Genomic DNA, 14,982 nt, shown 5'->3' on the forward strand with positions numbered 1-14,982 from the left:
TCGCTGGCCGCCCACTCCACGCCGCTGGTCTGTGCGGAGCTCCGCGCTGCGTATGGCTCGCCCCTCCCTGCCCCTCGCCTCCTCCTCATGTGCACCGCTCCCTCCCTCCCCCTCCCTCTCCCTCCCTCTCTATCCTTCGTTGTCACCTCGGCCAACCTTCACGGACACGCAGACGTGCGTGCGCATCCACACTACCCCTCACCTCGCTGCTGCTGCTGTGACAGCTCTACGGACCCTGCCCAGTCGCTGCGCCCCGCTGCTCGCCTCTCTCCCCCGCACGAGGCTACGTACGACGTGTCGGCCCCCTCGCTCTGCCTGGTAAGCTCAGCAGACACCGACGCCCGAGCAATCCCGCCCACGGACCTGCTGCCGCCCCGCTCTGCTCGTGACCCTGGCTGCGAATGGCGCAGTGCGTGCGTCGGCTGGTGCTGGCGGCGACGCTCGCCGCTGCGGTGGCGCTGCTGCTGTGCACGAGCAGTGCGCCGGTGGCGCGTGCTGCTGGGACGAACGACTTCACTGCGGCGCAGCGGACGAACACGCTGGCGGTGCTGCAGGCGTTTGGGCGTGCGATCCCTGAGCTTGGGGAGAAGTGGGCGGGCAACGACTTCTGCTCATGGGAGTTTATCGTGTGTAATGTTATAGGTGTGAACGTACGGGGAATCAGTCCGACGTATGCCGGCACGCTGCCGGAGATACCTGTGAACGTCGACTACAGGCACGTCGTGATCAAGCAGCTCGACTTTTCCGAAATGGGGCCGGGGCTGAGCGGGACGCTGCCGGACAGCTGGAGCAAGCTGGAAGGACTGACTTCCCTTACGTTGTCGGGCAACAAAGTGAGCGGTACGCTGCCCGCCTCATGGCACTTGATGAAGCGGTTGACATCTTTGGTAATTGCAGACTTTGACAGTATCACCGGCAGCCTGCCGCCTGAGTGGAGCTCGATGCCTAATTTAAACGCTGTGGAGCTGAAGCGACTAAAACTGAGCGGTACGTTGCCTGCGGACTGGAGCTCTTTGAAATCACTGTCGAACGTCGTTCTTGAGGACACGCCGATCACAGGCTTGTTGCCCCCGGAGTGGGCCTCGCTGGAGAGAATACAGCAGCTGGTTCTACGGAAATTGAAGCTGACCGGCCCTCTCCCTCCTCAGTGGAGCTCAATGAAGATATTGCAGTATCTTACTCTGGATGGCACTCAGGTCTCCGGCACGCTGCCGCCCCAGTGGAGCGCGATGGCATCGGTGCGAATTCTTAACCTGGAGGGTACTGAGGTCTCTGGTACGCTGCCGCCTGAGTGGATATCGATGAGCAGGCTGCAAACTCTGAATCTGCGGCGCACGAAAGTATCCGGCACTCTGCCGCCCGAATGGAGTTCTATGAGCAGCCTGGAGTACTTTCACCTTTATCTTACTCAGGTCTCCGGCACGCTGCCGCCCGAGTGGAGTGGGATGTCGAAGGCCGCATACTTCTGGCTGGAATACTGCGACCTGTCCGGCAGTCTGCCGCCCGAGTGGTCGTCGATGCCAAAGCTGCGCGGTATCTCACTGAGCGGCAACAAGTTCTGCGGGTGTGTGCCGGACTCGTGGGATCAGAAGGCTGGTCTTGTTGTGGGCATCGAGGACAAGCACAAGGGCAGCGACTGCTTGGCTGCTAAGGACTGCACAACGACCACCACAAAACCCCCCACCACGACAACGACCCCCACTAAGCCGCCTGCCACAACCACCACTGAGGCACCGGCTGAACCCACGACCACCACTGAGGCACCGGCTGAACCCACGACCACCACTGAGGCACCGGCTGAACCCACGACCACCACTGAGGCACCGGCTGAACCCACAACCACCACTGAGGCACCGGCTGAACCCACGACCACTGCTACCCCAACAAACACGCCGACTCCTGCACCAGAGACGGAGTGCGAGGTGGATGGGTGTGAGGTGTGCGAGGGGGACTCCGCTGCGAGGTGCGCGAGGTGCCGTGAGGACTACTTCCTGACGGACGAGAGGACGTGCCTGGTGTACTGCGATGGCGGTGTTGCTGCTGTGTCGAGCGGAGTGGCAGCAGCAGCTGTTGTGTGCGTGGCTGTGCTGTTCAGCGTGGGGCTGGCGGCGTGAGGACGCTGCTGCTGTTGCGCGCAGGCAGCGGCCCCCGCTGCGTGGCACACGACTGTCTGCGTGCTTGCGTGCAGCGCCGCCCCCTGCGTTGGCGTGCGCGTGCGTGTCTCTGTGAGCATGGCTGCCAGTGGTGCCCTCGCTCCTGCCTCTCGGTGCCTCTGCCTCTCTCGGCGTGTTGATGCTGTGGGCTGTGTGTGGGGCTCTCATGCGGCGCTGCTGCTCCCGCGGTGTCGCTCCTCTGCCCCGACTCTCTCTGCTGCCCTCCTCTCTCGCATGCGGGCGAGGGAGGGGTGGCACGTGCGCGCGCGCCGCTGCGCTTGCGAGTGTGCTGTGCACTGCCGTGCGCTCTCTCCTCTTTCTCTTTCCGTTCGCTTGTCTTCTCTCTTCTCCCCCCTCCCCCGCACTGCGGTCTCCCCTCCTCTGCCGTGCGGTGCGCAGACGAGGGATATGCCGCTGTGCCTCCCCCCTTTCATGGAGCGCCGAGCCGATCCCCCTTCGGCCTCGCTCCTCGCTCCCCCCGGGTAGGCCCTGTCTGTTGCACATCTCGCAGGACCGTCTCTTGATGTCTGCCTCGGCGCCTCATGCCGCAGAGCCCGTTCGCGTGTGCCGGCGGCCTTGCCTGTGCTGCTGCGGGCCTTCGGCTCTTTCCCTGTGTGGTGCCGTTCCCCCTGTGCCTGGTGCCGCTGCTGCCTGCGCATGGCGAGCGGGCCGGTGCTGCCGCATCCCCCCCCGCCTCGTGTGCGCACACACCCGTCCGTGGGCGGGGCCGGCGTCTTGCGCGTCGTTGCACTGCGTTTGCTTTTCCTCTGTTCTCGGCGTCACTGGCGTCCCTACCATCCGTAGCGCGTGGTCGTGCTGCCCGTGCTGCTGTCTTGAGCCGTGCTTGGTGCTTGCACCCACTGCGACGCACTTGGCCACTGCCCTGCCGCTCATCATTATTATCTGCATCGAGGAGCTCGTGCCGCGTCGCACAGCTCTGCGCGCACGCACGGGAGTGAGGGGGAGCTGCAGCGACCGACCAGACGGAGCGGACGGGTGGACGGGGGCGCACCCGCCCGCTGGTCATGCTCTCTGTTTCGCTGGCCGCCCACTCCACGCCGCTGGTCTGTGCGGAGCTCCGCGCTGCGTATGGCTCGCCCCTCCCTGCCCCTCCCCTCCTCCTCATGTGCACCGCTCCCTCCCTCTCCCTCCCTCTCTATCCTTCGTTGTCACCTCGGCCAACCTTCACGGACACGCAGACGTACGTGCGCATCCACACTACCCCTCGCCTCGCTGCTGCTGCTGTGACAGCTCTACGGACCCTGCCCAGTCGCTGCGCCCCGCTGCTCGCCTCTCTCCCCCGCACGAGGCTACGTACGACGTGTCGGCCCCCTCGCTCTGCCTGGTAAGCTCAGCAGACACCGACGCCCGAGCAATCCCGCCCACGGACCTGCTGCCGCCCCGCTCTGCTCGTGACCCTGGCTGCGAATGGCGCAGTGCGTGCGTCGGCTGGTGCTGGCGGCGACGCTCGCCGCTGCGGTGGCGCTGCTGCTGTGCACGAGCAGTGCGCCGGTGGCGCGTGCTGCTGGGACGAACGACTTCACTGCGGCGCAGCGGACGAACACGCTGGCGGTGCTGCAGGCGTTTGGGCGTGCGATCCCTAAGCTTGGGGAGAAGTGGACGGGCAACGACTTCTGCTCGTGGGAGGCCGTCTTGTGCGATGCGCCGGACGTGTACGTGTCGGGAATCAGTCCGACGTATGCCGGCACGCTGCCGGAGATGCCTGTGAACGTCGACTACACGACCGTCATGATCAAGCAGCTCGACTTTTCCAAAATGGGGCCGGGGCTGAGCGGGACGCTGCCGGACAGCTGGAGCAAGCTGGAAAAACTGACTTTCTTTACGTTGTCGGGCAACAAAGTGAGCGGTACGCTGCCCGCCTCATGGCACTCGATGAGATCTTTGGAGTCGTTGTCGATTGAAAAGTGTGAAAGCATCTCCGGCAGTGTGCCCCCCCAGTGGGGCTCGATGAAATCGCTGAGTTTTCTTAATCTGGATGGCGCGAAGGTCTCCGGCAGTCTGCCGCCCCAGTGGAGCTCGATGACATCGCTGACTGCTCTCAATCTGCGGGGCACAAGCATCTCCGGCACGCTGCCTCCCCAGTGGGGCTCGATGAAATCGCTGAGTTTTCTCAATCTGGAAAACACGAAGGTCTCCGGCACGCTGCCGCCCCAGTGGAGCTCGATGACATTGCTCGCCGCTCTCGATGTGCAGGGCACTCAGGTCTCCGGCACGCTGCCGCCCCAGTGGAGCTCGATGAGAAAGCTTACACATCTGCTGCTCACCGATACTTTGTTGTCCGGCACGCTTCCTGCTGAGTGGAGTGCGCTGCAGTCGCTTGATACACTGCGGCTGTCCGGCAGTAAGTTCTCCGGCACGCTGCCGCCCCAGTGGAGCTCCATGAAAAAGCTTACGCAGCTACTGCTCGACGATACGTTGTTGTCCGGCACGCTTCCTGCTGAGTGGAGTGCGCTGCAGTCGCTTGATACACTGCGGCTGTCCGGCAGTAAGGTCTCCGGCACGCTGCCGCCCCAGTGGAGTGGGATGTCGAAGGCCCGGTCCCTGCAGCTGCAGGACTGCGACCTGTCCGGCAGTCTGCCCTCTTCGTGGTCTGCGATGCCGATGCTGGCTTCCGTCTCTCTTAAGGGCAACAAGTTCTGCGGGTGTGTGCCGGACTCGTGGGATCAGAAGGCTGGTCTTGCTGTGGACATCGAGGACAAGCACAAGGGCAGCGACTGCTTGGCTGGGAGGGAGTGCACAACGACCACCACTAAGCCCCCTACCATGACCACGACCACCACTAAGCCCACCGCCACGACAACGACCACTACGAACCCCACTAACTTTCCCCCTACGCCGACGACCACGACTGAGCCGCTTACCACAACCAGCACTGAGGCACCAGCTGAACCCACAACCACCACTGAGGCACCGGCTGAACCCACGACCACTGCTACCCCAACAAACACGCCGACTCCTGCTCCTGAGACGGAGTGCGAGGTGGATGGGTGTGAGGTGTGCGAGGGGGACTCCGCTGCGAGGTGCGCCAGGTGCCGTGAGGACTACTTCCTGACGGACGAGAGGACGTGCCTGATGCACAACGATGGCGGTGTTGCTGCTGTGTCGAGCGGAGTGGCAGCAGCAGCTGTTGTGTGCGTGGCTGTGCTGTTCAGCGTGGGGCTGGCGGCGTGAGGACGCTGCTGCTGTCGCGCGCAGGCAGTGGCCCCCGCTGCGTGGCACACGACTGTCTGCGTGCTTGCGTGCAGCGCCGCCCCCTGCGTTGGCGTGCGCGTGCGTGTCTCTGTGAGCATGGCTGCCAGTGGTGCCCTCGCTCCTGCCTCTCGGTGCCTCTGCCTCTCTCGGCGTGTTGATGCTGTGGGCTGTGTGTGGGGCTCTCATGCGGCGCTGCTGCTCCCGCGGTGTCGCTCCTCTGCCCCGACTCTCTCTGCTGCCCTCCTCTCTCGCATGCGGGCGAGGGAGGGGTGGCACGTGCGCGCGCGCCGCTGCGCTTGCGAGTGTGCTGTGCACTGCCGTGCGCTCTCTCCTCTTTCTCTTTCCGTTCGCTTGTCTTCTCTCTTCTCCCCCCTCCCCCGCACTGCGGTCTCCCCTCCTCTGCCGTGCGGTGCGCAGACGAGGGATATGCCGCTGTGCCTCCCCCCTTTCATGGAGCGCCGAGCCGATCCCCCTTCGGCCTCGCTCCTCGCTCCTCCCGTGTAGGCCCTGTCTGTTGCACATCTCGTTGGACCGTCTCTTCGTGTTGCCTCGGCGCCTCGTCCGCAGAGCCGCGTTCGCGTGTGCCGCCTCTCAGACTTCAGCCTTACTGTGATTGTCTTCTCACAGTGCGCCTCCGTGTGTGTGTGTGTGCCAGCACGCACCGCCTCTTCCATGTACGTCCTTGCTTGCTCTGGTGTGCCACCCTCCCGCTGCCTCCCACAATCCGTAGATGTGCGCATGGCCGTGTGGAGGCGACATCGGTGCCCCTCCTCCCCTCTCCTTCCTCATTTTCTGCGTTCGATTTCGTGGGCGGTGCATCCATGTATACATATATATATATGCAGATGTATGTATATGTATGTGCGTGTATCCGTGTGTGCCAGCACGCGTGTGTCGCGTCACGCTCTCTTGCCCGCCTCTCCTGTGCTTGCCACTCGCTCTGGGCGCGCTGGCGGCTGGCGCCGGGTGGTGGCCGTGCGGAGGTGGGCGGCGGCCCTCCCCTATTTCTCTGTTTCTCTGTTTCCCCTTCGAGTCAACAAACGAGAGCTGCTCGGCCCCGTGACCCCGACCCGTGCTGTGGGAGGGGGAAACGTGTTGTGGTAACGCCGATGACGGTGGGCGTTGTGGCGAGGACCGTGCGCGGATGCTGTCGCGACGGTGGTGCGCAGCGCGGGCCTCTGGACACGCGTGCGTGCCGTCTCTCCCCACCGATGCTCCTCTCCCTGCCTGCCCAGACATCTTCTCTCTCTGCCTGCCCTCCCCCTCCGCCGCGCCTGAGCCCTGCGCACTGCCTGCCCGGCTGCGTGCATGTGTGTGTCCCCGTCTGTGCCCAGCGCACCACTCATTCACAGGGAGGACAGCGCCGCCGCCAGCAGTGTGCCTGCGCGCACGCCGACGGCGAGGAGAGACCCGACAGCACCCAACGGCCGAGCTGCGCGCTGCCTCGCTCGTCTCCTCCCGCTGCACATCTCGCACAGGTGCTCCGCTCTCTCCCTGCCCCTCTTTGCTGTCCTCGACGGCGTGCGCCACCTCCCCCCTCCGCCGACTCGGCGGGGCTCGTTAGGATGGCAACTGTGGTGCGGGGGTGGTGTTCCCCCCCTCCCCGCCCCCTGCTCTCGGGGTCACCGGCGTCCCTGCGGTCCGTAGCATGTGCCCGTGCTGCTGTCTTGAACCGTGCTTGATGCTTGCGCCCACTGCGACGCACTTGGCCACTGCTCTGCCGCTCATCGTTATTATCTGCATCGAGGGGCTCGTGCCGCGTCGCACAGCTCTGCGCGCGTGAACACACACGCACACACACACACGCAAGGCTGCCGAGAACAGGGCAGCGCCTCGCCCGTCGCCGCTTGTCTGCGCTCTTTGTGGGGGGTCGTGCGCGCACGTGCCTTTGTGCGTGCAGGGGTGGCTGACGCGTGTGCGTCGCGCTCCCTCCTCGTGCAGCCCGCTGCCTGGTGATGCTGCGCTGTGCCCCTAGCAAGCTGTTCCGCGCCACGCCGCTGCTGCGTGTGTGGGCCGCGGAGGAGGACGACGCGAGCGCCCCGCGGACAACCTTCAGGAACGTGAGGCCTGGCCGGCTGCTGCGGCTGTGGCGCCAGATGCGGCACCGCGCATGGATGCTGTACGCGTGGGATGAGGAGTGGGTGTCGCCGATGCAGGAGGGCTACCTGCACCAGCAGCGTCTCGAGCAGGTGTGCTTCGCGCCGCTGTCCGCGTACGGCGTGGTGCCTGGCAGCTACTGCGATCCACTGCTGTACAACACGAAGAGCACGTCGCCGTTCCGGTGGCACGTGGCGAACGTGCAGGGCGACATTGTCGGACACTGGTACATGGACGCCGACGAGCTGTTCCGCATCGAGGACTGGCAGCCGAGGGAGCCGGACGACCCGCTGGAGATGTTCCCGCGACCGCCGCCGATGCTGCTGCGGTGGGACGAGTCGGTGGACGAGCACGGCAACCGCGCGTTCCGGTACAGGTACCACTACGATATGATGGGCCCCACGGGCAAGTGGGAGGCGTACCCGCGGTGCCCCTTCTCTCACCTTTACCATGGCGGGCCAGACCAGCACGGACGCGCTGAGGGGTACGGCTTCCAGCAGGGCCACCTCCTGCGCTGCGACGAGGCGGAGGAGGAGGTGCTGCGCCGCATCATGGAGGGGGAGGACAGGGAGTGGGAGATGGTGAAGCGGACGGAGGCGGTGCAGGAGCCGTGGTCGTACCCGGGCAAGATCCGCCCGAGGGACTTTGAGGGGGCGGTGGAGCGTGCGAAGGCGCGGTTCCGCGAGCGGGTCCGACACGGCAAGGAGACGGACCCGAGCGAGGACCCCGAGTACGACCTTGTTCAGGCCAGCGAGTACGTGGAGCCGCGCGATGGGCGGCGGGCGGAATGGCGGCATTTGTGGGCGTCGGGCCGCAAGCCCGGCGAGTCGCTGCCCTTCCACGTAGCGTTCAACGACGGACTGTGCTTCGAGGGGAACGAGGGCGGCCCGCCAGCGCACCCGGCGGCGCACTACGAGGCGGCGCACTACGAGGCGCCGTACGGGAGGTACGAGGACGCGGACGCCGCTGCAGCCCGCGCGGCTGAAGCGGCGCACAATGCTGCGTGTGAGCAGTCGCTGAGCGAGGCGATGGCGCGGCATCGCAGGCTGTTTGGCGACACGAGCGGCGCGCCGAGCGGGCCGAAGGCGCCTCTGCCGACGGGTTGCCGGCCGATGAGGTGCGCGCCGGGCCCGCCGCTGCCATCTGGCCGCAGCCGGAGCTCGGGCGCCAGAGCAGTGGGCAGCGGGCCCGTGTGTGGCGCAGGGGCGCGTGATGGGGAGAGCGAGGGGGAGGGGCGCGGTGGTGAGGCGCCTCTCGGTTACGGTGTGCGCGCGTGCTCATGGCGGCGGCGGGAGGGGTGGGTGTGACGACGGCGAGGCACGCTCGGCACGGGTGCCGCCTCGTCTCTCTGTCCTTTGGGAGTTTGGCCGCCGCCCGCCACGCGCCTGCTGCTGGCGCCCCGCCGGCACCGTCTGCGCGGCACCTCCGCTCCCCTCTGGTGCCTTGCAAGACCAGCATTCGGTGTGGCATTGGGCGGGCGGGTGCGGGTGCGACGGCGGCGCTAGGGCTGCCCTGCGTCGCGCCGCTTGCGCATGTGTGCCAACGGACCGTCCTCCGCCTTCCCTCACTCGTCTCGGCTCGCCGCCTCCCGCGTCTCCTGGTTGGCATGCGCTGCTGAGCTCGTAGCGGCTCGGGCAATGGGAGGCGGAGGCGGCGGCCGCTGCGGAACGCGAGAGGCGGCGATGGGTGCACGCTGGGTGAAGGGGCGCGGCGCGGTGGACGATCGTGCGCCGTCACCCTCTCCCTGCCCTGCGATCTGCTCCCGCTGATGCGCGACTGCCGACGGTGCCGATCCCCTGCCTTCCGTCTCCTCTACGCGTCCTTGCGTGTCTCTCGGCAGGCCTCGGGGCATCGCGCACGCACCCACACATACACGTGCGTGCGTCTGTGCGCGTGCGCGTGTGCCTCTCTTGCTGGCCGTGCAGCGGGCGCATGCAGCCACACAGGCCCGCATGTCCCTCCCCGTCTCGCTCTCCCCGGCCTCCCGCACCGCCGCCCGCGTCCGGTGCGCTGCTTGCATGCCTCGCCGCCCGTGACATCTGCCTCTGCCTGCTGGTGTGCTGCGCGCCCCCTCGCTTCCCTTCGCGGTGCGCCTCCTCCCTCTCCTCCTCCCCGCCCCGCGCCACACACGTGCACGTGTGTCTCTCTCAGCGCATGCCCGGAGACATGGGCAACGCCGCCCGCCCCGCCAGAGCCATGCACGCGCGTCGGCTCCCCTGACCGCCTGTGCTGACGAGCAGCTGCGGAGGGAGGGGGAGGCGAACGGATGCCGGTGAGGCTGTGCGTGCCGATGGAGGGTGTCCCGATGCCGCGCTGCCGCCCGTGCCGCCGTCGCGGTGGCGTTGCGGGTGTCCCTTGTCTGGTTTGCTACGCGGCTGCGTGCTGAGCGGAGGCGTGTGCGGCGGCGTGCACAGCGACGGCGCGGCTGCAGCTGCCTCGCACATCCTTCTCTCTCTCTCTCTGTGTGACGTGCATGACAATGGTATGCGGTGGCTGGTGGGGCTGCGCATGGGCGCTCGCCTCTCTCCCCCATGCGGGCTCGACTGCTCCGTGTTGTCAGCGCGCTTGCCCACCGCCCCCACGCGTGTGTGCGCGCGCTCTGGTGCTGCTGCCGCTGGCGCTGCGGTGTCTGTGCAGGGGCCGCGCCACGCACACGCACGGGAGTGAGGGGGAGCCGCAGCGACCGACCAGACGGAGCGGACGGGCGGACGGGGGCGCACCCGCCCGCTGGTCATGCTCTCTCTTTCGCTGGCCGCCCACTCCACGCCGCTGGTCTGTGCGGAGCTCCGCGCTGCGTATGGCTCGCCCCTCCCTGCCCCTCCCTTCCCCTCGCCTCCTCCTCATGTGCACCGCTCCCTCCCTCCCCCTCCCTCTCCCTCCCTCTCTATCCTTCGTTGTCACCTCGGCCAACCTTCACGGACACGCAGACGTGCGTGCGCATCCACACTACCCCTCACCTCGCTGCTGCTGTGACAGCTCTACGGACCCTGCCCAGTCGCTGCGCCCCGCTGCTCGCCTCTCTCCCCCGCACGAGGCTACGTACGACGTGTCGGCCCCCTCGCTCTGCCTGGTAAGCTCAGCAGACACCGACGCCCGAGCAATCCCGCCCACGGACCTGCTGCCGCCCCGCTCTGCTCGTGACCCTGGCTGCGAATGGCGCAGTGCGTGCGTCGGTTGGTGCTGGCGGCGACGCTCGCCGCTGCGGTGGCGCTGCTGCTGTGCACGAGCAGTGCGCCGGTGGCGCGTGCTGCTGGGACGGGCGACTTCACTGCGGCGCAGCGGACGAACACGCTGGCGGTGCTGCAGGCGTTTGGGCGTGCGATCCCTAAGCTTGGGGAGAAGTGGGCGGGCAACGACTTCTGCTCGTGGGAGGCCGTCTTGTGCAATGCGCCGGACGTGTACGTGTCGGGAATCAGTCCGACGTATGCCGGCACGCTGCCGGAGATGCCTGTGAACGTCGACTACAGGCACGTCGTGATCAAGCAGCTCGACTTTTCCGAAATGGGGCCGGGGCTGAGCGGGACGCTGCCCGCCTCATGGCACTCGATGACATCTTTGGAGTCGTTGTCGATTGAAAAGTGTGAAAGCATCTCCGGCAGTGTGCCCCCCGAGTGGGGCTCGATGACATCGCTGAGTGTTCTCAATCTGCGGGGCACAGGCATCTCCGGCACGCTGCCGCCCCAGTGGAGTGGGATGTCGAAGGCCCGGTCCCTGCAGCTGCAGGACTGCGACCTGTCCGGCAGTCTGCCCTCTTCGTGGTCTGCGATACCGATGCTGGCTTCCGTCTCTCTTAAGGGCAACAAGTTCTGCGGGTGTGTGCCGGACTCGTGGGATCAGAAGGCTGGTCTTGTTGTGGACATCGAGGACAAGCACAAGGGCAGCGACTGCTTGGCTGCTAAGGACTGCACAACGACCACCACTAAGCCCTCCGCCACGACAGCGACCACCCCGAACCTCACTAACTTTCCCCCTACGCCGAGGACCACGACTGAGCCGCTTACCACAACCAGCACTGAGGCACCGGCTGAACCCACGACCACTGCTACCCCAACAAACACGCCGACTCCTGCACCAGAGACGGAGTGCGAGGTGGATGGGTGTGAGGTGTGCGAGGGGGACTCCGCTGCGAGGTGCGCGAGGTGCCGTGAGGACTACTTCCTGACGGACGAGAAGACGTGCCTGAAGCACAACGATGGCGGTGTTGCTGCTGTGTCGAGCGGAGTGGCAGCAGCAGCTGTTGTGTGCGTGGCTGTGCTGTTCAGCGTGGGGCTGGCGGCGTGAGGACGCTGCTGCTGTCGCGCGCAGGCAGTGGCCCCCGCTGCGTGGCACACGACTGTCTGCGTGCTTGCGTGCAGCGCCGCCCCCTGCATCGGCGTGCGCGTGCGTGTCTCTGTGAGCATGGCTGCCAGTGGTGCCCTCGCTCCTGCCTCTCGGTGCCTCTGCCTCTCTCGGCGTGTTGATGCTGTGGGCTGTGTGTGGGGCTCTCATGCGGCGCTGCTGCTCCCGCGGTGTCGCTCCTCTGCCCCGACTCTCTCTGCTGCCCTCCTCTCTCACATGCGGGCGAGGGAGGGGTGGCACGTGCGCGCGCGCCGCTGCGCTTGCGAGTGTGCTGTGCACTGCCGTGCGCTCTCTCCTCTTTCTCTTTCCATTCGCTTGTCTTCTCTCTTCTCCCCCCTCCCCCGCACTGCGGTCTCCCCTCCTCTGCCGTGCGGTGCGCAGACGAGGGATATGCCGCTGTGCCTCCCCCCTTTCATGGAGCGCCGAGCCGATCCCCCTTCGGCCTCGCTCCTCGCTCCCCCCGTGTAGGCCCTGTCTGTTGCACATCTCGTTGGACCGTCTCTTCGTGTTGCCTCGGCGCCTCGTCCGCAGAGCCGCGTTCGCGTGTGCCGCCTCTCAGACTTCGGCCTTACTGTGATTGTCTTCTCACAGTGCGTCTCCGTGTGTGTGTGTGTGCCAGCACGCACCGCCTCTTCCATGTATGTCCTTGCTTGCTCTGGTGTGCCACCCTCCCGCTGCCTCCCACAATCCGTAGATGTGCGCATGGCCGTGCGGAGAGGACATCGGTGCCCCTCCCTGCCACTCTCTACTTCCTCACTCTCTTCGTGCTATTACGTGGTTGTTGTATATACCTATATATAGGGGATGGGGAAGGAGGCGATGCTAGATGCGTGCACACCTGTATTTACGTGTGCGTCGGTATCTATATGTCTGCGTAGTAATGTGTCTTTGTGTGGATTCATATGTGTGTGTGTGCATATATATATTTATAGCTATAAGTAGGTATCTCTCCCTCTCTCTCTCTATGTGCGAATATATAGAAGGGTGGGTATGCATGTTTTATCTGCACATCTGTCTAGTCTTGGGCATGTATGTGTGTGTGTATACATATGTATGTGCGTGTATCCGTGTGCTGCGCCATGCTCTCTTGCCCGCCTTCCCTGTGCTTGCCACTCGCTCTGGGCGCGCTGGCGGCTGGCGCCGGGTGGTGGCCGTGCGGAGGTGGGCGGCGGCCCTCCCCTATTTCTCTGTTTCTCTGTTTCCCCTTCGAGTCAACAAACGAGAGCTGCTCGGCCCCGTGACCCCGACCCGTGCTGTGGGAGGGGGAAACGTGTTGTGGTAACGCCGATGACGGTGGGCGTTGTGGCGAGGACCGTGCGCGGATGCTGTCGCGACGGTGGTGCGCAGCGCGGGCCTCTGGACACGCGTGCGTGCCGTCTCTCCCCACCGATGCTCCTCTCCCTGCCTGCCCAGACATCTTCTCTCTCTGCCTGCCCTCCCCCTCCGCCGCGCCTGAGCCCTGCGCACTGCCTGCCCGGCTGCGTGCATGTGTGTGTCCCCGTCTGTGCCCAGCGCACCACTCATTCACAGGGAGGACAGCGCCGCCGCCAGCACTGCGCCTGCTGCCACATGCGCCCATGGCGCGTGCGTGCCTGAGCGCACGCCGACGGCGAGGAGGAGGCCCGACAGCACCCAACGGCCGAGCTGCGCCCTGTGTTGTGAAGCTCTTGCTTCAGCGCCCTCCCTGCAGTGCCGCCGCAACCGCGCAGCGACGAGGGCTGTCACGGTACCGCGGCGGAAGGGACCGCCGGACCAGCCATGGGTGTGACGTGTGGCGCACCCGTGGCGGCGCTGTCTGTGGCCGACGCGGGTGTCGAAGCCCACCGGCACGATGTAACCTGCAGAGCTGACATCAGCGGCGGCTGCACTTTTGCACGTTCGCCTCGAACCTCTGTGCGCAGCACGGCAGCGTCAGAGCATGGTGTGCGCCAGCTCCGCAGCCTAGGTGATCAGTGCCGACCTGCTGTGTTTGACGCGCGTGACCACACCGCCGCAGACCCGGTGCAGGCGCCGGCGTCGCCGTCGACCGGGAAGGTGCAGCGGCGGTGCCTGTGGATCTCGCCCTGTGACGCTTTTTTTTTTTTGTGTGTGTGTGTGTGTGTGTCCGCCGTGCAAGACCTCGGTCAGACCGACGCGCGCGTCTGTGGGCGCGGCCGCGACGTCTTGCCGCGATGCGGAGGCGTGCGCCCGAAGTTGCCGCAGCAGCGCTTGCCTGTGCGCTCGCACCTGTGCCCCCCGCGTGGCGGCAGCGGTGGCGTGTGCCACGACAGGCGATGCCGATGCGCTTCTCCTGCCCGCACCGCGTCCAGACCGGTCCGCGGTGGGCACGGCCCCCCTTGCTGGCTATGCTCGCCGAGGGGAAGCCGAGGACGGAGGGTGGCGCTCCGTAGGTGTGGCGTGGGCGCACGACTGGCCTCGCCATCGCGGCGCGAAGCACTGCGTGTGCCGTGCAGGGTGGGCGAACAAGGGTGTGTGGGGAAGGGGACGGCGTCGCCTCTGCTGCGTGCTGTGCGCGTGAGGGCGGCCGCGTGTGTGGGAGACGGTGCAGCTATCCCTCCCGCCCCCGATGCCGGTGGAGCGCGCTGGAGCCCGTCTGTGTGCGTGTGTGCGCGGCTACTGTGGCCAGCCTCCCTTCTGCGCCGCCGCGTCGCAGGCCGCACCGCTGCGTTGAGACACGGCGCGTATCGGTGTGTGGAGTGAGGCCGGGAATGGCTTCTGCTTGGCTTGCTTGCGTGCGAGCGTGCTGGTGGCTTGTTGGCTGGCCGGACTCGGCACGGCGCACCCCATCCCTCCTCCCTCCTCCCTGCGGCCGCATCGTGTGCGGCGAGGGCGTGCTCTCACCTTGGTGGTGACGGCGTGTGTGCGAGCGTTCTCCCCTGCTGGCACACGTCGGCCGTGCATCCGCGTGCCGGCGCTCGTGGGTGGACTGGGCGATGGGGGAGAGGCACGCACAGCGAGGCCGAGGGAGAACGTGGTGCCTGTGCTGTCCGCAGGGGTGTGGGCGGTGCGCACGGGGAGGTGAGGCGAAGGGGGCCGCACCTACGCACTGCACCGAGTGCGAGCTGTGGGGACGGAGCGGAGACCTCACGGAGGTGCTGGGCCCTCAATGATCTGCCGCGTCCCCCACCCACATGCGACAGTGGTCGGCGTCCGCACCCCCGCTCGTTGCGATGCGCGTCAT

General features: G+C 66.5%; 4 protein-coding genes across 4 annotated transcripts; all 4 read left to right on the forward strand.

Moving 5' to 3' along the window:
* Positions 1 to 401: 401 nt before the first annotated feature.
* On the forward strand, positions 402 to 2,114 carry LMJF_12_0755 (putative surface antigen protein 2; the record flags this gene model as incomplete). Its single annotated transcript, XM_001681646.1, has 1 exon — positions 402 to 2,114. One exon carries the CDS (start codon positions 402 to 404, stop codon positions 2,112 to 2,114), a length of 1,713 nt encoding a protein of 570 aa, XP_001681698.1.
* Positions 2,115 to 3,581: 1,467 nt separating this feature from the next.
* Positions 3,582 to 5,345, forward strand: LMJF_12_0760 (putative surface antigen protein 2; the record flags this gene model as incomplete). The annotated part of the gene is made up of 1 exon (XM_001681647.2): positions 3,582 to 5,345. The coding sequence occupies one exon, from the start codon at positions 3,582 to 3,584 to the stop codon at positions 5,343 to 5,345; it is 1,764 nt and encodes a 587-aa protein (XP_001681699.1).
* Positions 5,346 to 7,321: 1,976 nt separating this feature from the next.
* LMJF_12_0770 (conserved hypothetical protein) lies at positions 7,322 to 8,770 on the forward strand (the record flags this gene model as incomplete). Its single annotated transcript, XM_001681648.1, has 1 exon — positions 7,322 to 8,770. One exon carries the CDS (start codon positions 7,322 to 7,324, stop codon positions 8,768 to 8,770), a length of 1,449 nt encoding a protein of 482 aa, XP_001681700.1.
* A 1,846-nt stretch (positions 8,771 to 10,616) lies between these two features.
* LMJF_12_0780 (surface antigen protein 2 precursor) lies at positions 10,617 to 11,744 on the forward strand (the record flags this gene model as incomplete). The annotated part of the gene is made up of 1 exon (XM_001681649.1): positions 10,617 to 11,744. One exon carries the CDS (start codon positions 10,617 to 10,619, stop codon positions 11,742 to 11,744), a length of 1,128 nt encoding a protein of 375 aa, XP_001681701.1.
* Between the last annotated feature and the right edge of the window lie 3,238 nt (positions 11,745 to 14,982).

This window comes from Leishmania major, chromosome 12, assembly GCF_000002725.2.
Source record: "Leishmania major strain Friedlin complete genome, chromosome 12".
Classification (NCBI taxonomy): domain Eukaryota; phylum Euglenozoa; class Kinetoplastea; order Trypanosomatida; family Trypanosomatidae; genus Leishmania; species Leishmania major.